This window comes from Aplysia californica, unplaced genomic scaffold, assembly GCF_000002075.1.
Source record: "Aplysia californica isolate F4 #8 unplaced genomic scaffold, AplCal3.0 scaffold00365, whole genome shotgun sequence".
In the NCBI taxonomy this organism is placed as follows: domain Eukaryota; kingdom Metazoa; phylum Mollusca; class Gastropoda; order Aplysiida; family Aplysiidae; genus Aplysia; species Aplysia californica.
Window position 1 is genome coordinate 9930 of NW_004797635.1, and position 1934 is coordinate 11863.

Below are 1934 nucleotides of genomic sequence, written 5' to 3' on the forward strand. Positions count from 1 at the left end.
TGCGTCCACACAGGGTCAGAGCGTCCATCTATGCGTCCATCTATGCGTCCACACAGGGTCAGAGCGTCCATCTATGCGTCCATCTATGCGGCCACACAGGGTCAGAGCGTCCATCTATGCGTCCACACAGGGTCAGAGCGTCCATCTATGCGGCCACACAGGGTCAGAGCGTCCATCTATGCGGCCACACAGGGTCAGAGCGTCCATCTATGCGTCCACACAGGGTCAGAGCGTCCATCTATGCGTCCATCTATGCGTCCACACAGGGTCAGAGCGTCCATCATGACCATGTGGTGAAGCAGAGCCAGAGTTGAACTGACTTGTGTCGTCACTTTCTTCCTCTCCCACGTAAAAGAGTTCTTCACATTGCCGCTCTTTTGTTCCAGAAATTTAGGTACAAGTAGTCAGAGTGTCCCATGTTGTCCCATGTTGTCCCAGAGTGTCCCATGTTGTTCCAGAGTGTCCCATGTTGTTCCAGAGTGTCCCGTGTTGTCCCATGTTGTCCCAGAGTGTCCCAGAGTGTCCCAGAGTGTCCCATGTTGTTCCATGTTGTCCCAGAGTGTCCCATGTTGTCCCATGTTGTCCCAGAGTGTCCCATGTTGTTCCAGAGTGTCCCATGTTGTTCCAGAGTGTCCCGTGTTGTCCCATGTTGTCCCAGAGTGTCCCAGAGTGTCCCAGAGTGTCCCATGTTGTTCCATGTTGTCCCAGAGTGTCCCATGTTGTCCCATGTTGTCCCAGAGTGTCCCATATTGTCCCAGAGTGTCCTATATTGTCCCAAAGTGTCCCATGTTGTCCCATGTTGTCCCATGTTGTCCCAGAGTGTCCCAGAGTGTCCCATGTTGTCCCATGTTGTCCCATGTTGTCCCATGTTGTCCCATGTTGCCCCAGAGTGTCCCATGTTGTCCCATGTTGTCCCATGTTGTCCAATGTTGTCACAGAGTGTCCCAGAGTGTCCCATGTTGTCCCATGTTGTCCCAGAGTGTCCCATGTTGTCCCAGAGTGTTCCATATCGTCCCAGAGTGTCCCATATTGTCCCATGTTGTCCCATGTTGCCCCATGTGGTCCCAGAATGTCCTAGAGTGTCCCATGTTGTCCCATGTTGTCCCAGAGTGTCCCGTGTTGTCCCAGAGTGTCCCATGTTGTCCAAGAGTGTGCCATATTGTCCCAGAGTGTCCCATATTGTCCAATGTTGTCTCATGTTGTCCCAGAGTGTCCCATGTTGTCCCATGTTGTTCCAGAGTGTCCCATGTTGTCCAGAGTGTCCCATGTTGTCCCATGTAGTCCCAGAATGTTCCATGTTGTCCCATGTTGTCCCAGAGTGTCCCATGTTGTCCCATGTTGCCCCAGAGTGTCCCATGTTGTCCCATGTTGTCCCATGTTGTCCAATGTTGTCACAGAGTGACCCAGAGTGTCCCATGTTGTCCCATGTTGTCCCAGAGTGTCCCATGTTGTCCCAGAGTGTTCCATATCGTCCCAGAGTGTCCCATATTGTCCCATGTTGTCCCATGTTGCTCCATGTGGTCCCAGAGTGTCCCAGAGTGTCCCATGTTGTCCCATGTTGTCCCAGAGTGTCCCATGTTGTCCCAGGGTGTTCGATATCGTCCCAGAGTGTCCCATATTGTCCCATGTTGTCCCATGTTGCCCCATGTGGTCCCAGAATGTCCTAGAGTGTCCCATGTTGTCCCATGTTGTCCCAGAGTGTCCCGTGTTGTCCCAGAGTGTCCCATGTTGTCCAAGAGTGTGCCATATTGTCCCAGAGTATCCCATATTGTCCAATGTTGTCTCATGTTGTCCCAGAGTGTCCCATGTTGTCCAAAGTTGTTCCAGAGTGTCCCATGTTGTCCAGAGTGTCCCATGTTGTCCCATGTAGTCCCAGAATGTCCCATGTTGTCCCATGTTGTCCCATGTAGTCCCATGTTGTCCCATGTTGTCCC

At 52.3% G+C, this 1934-nt stretch overlaps 2 protein-coding genes across 2 annotated transcripts; both read right to left on the reverse strand.

Annotated features, from left to right (window-relative positions):
• Nucleotides 1-361: 361 nt before the first annotated feature.
• LOC106012406 (cold-shock protein CS120-like) lies at nucleotides 362-1198 on the reverse strand. Its single transcript, XM_013085317.1, has one exon. It carries the CDS (start codon nucleotides 1196-1198, stop codon nucleotides 362-364), a length of 837 nt encoding a protein of 278 aa, XP_012940771.1.
• LOC106012407 (bifunctional endo-1,4-beta-xylanase XylA-like) lies at nucleotides 1195-1926 on the reverse strand. The gene has a single exon (XM_013085319.1). It carries the CDS (start codon nucleotides 1924-1926, stop codon nucleotides 1195-1197), a length of 732 nt encoding a protein of 243 aa, XP_012940773.1.
• Between the last annotated feature and the right edge of the window lie 8 nt (nucleotides 1927-1934).

Excerpts from the sequence above, each read along its gene's own strand:
- LOC106012406 (XM_013085317.1), bottom strand. The coding sequence starts at position 1,198 with ATGAGACAACATTGGACAATATGGGACACTCTGGGACAATATGGCACA.
- LOC106012407 (XM_013085319.1), bottom strand. The coding sequence starts at position 1,926 with ATGGGACAACATGGGACTACATGGGACAACATGGGACAACATGGGACA.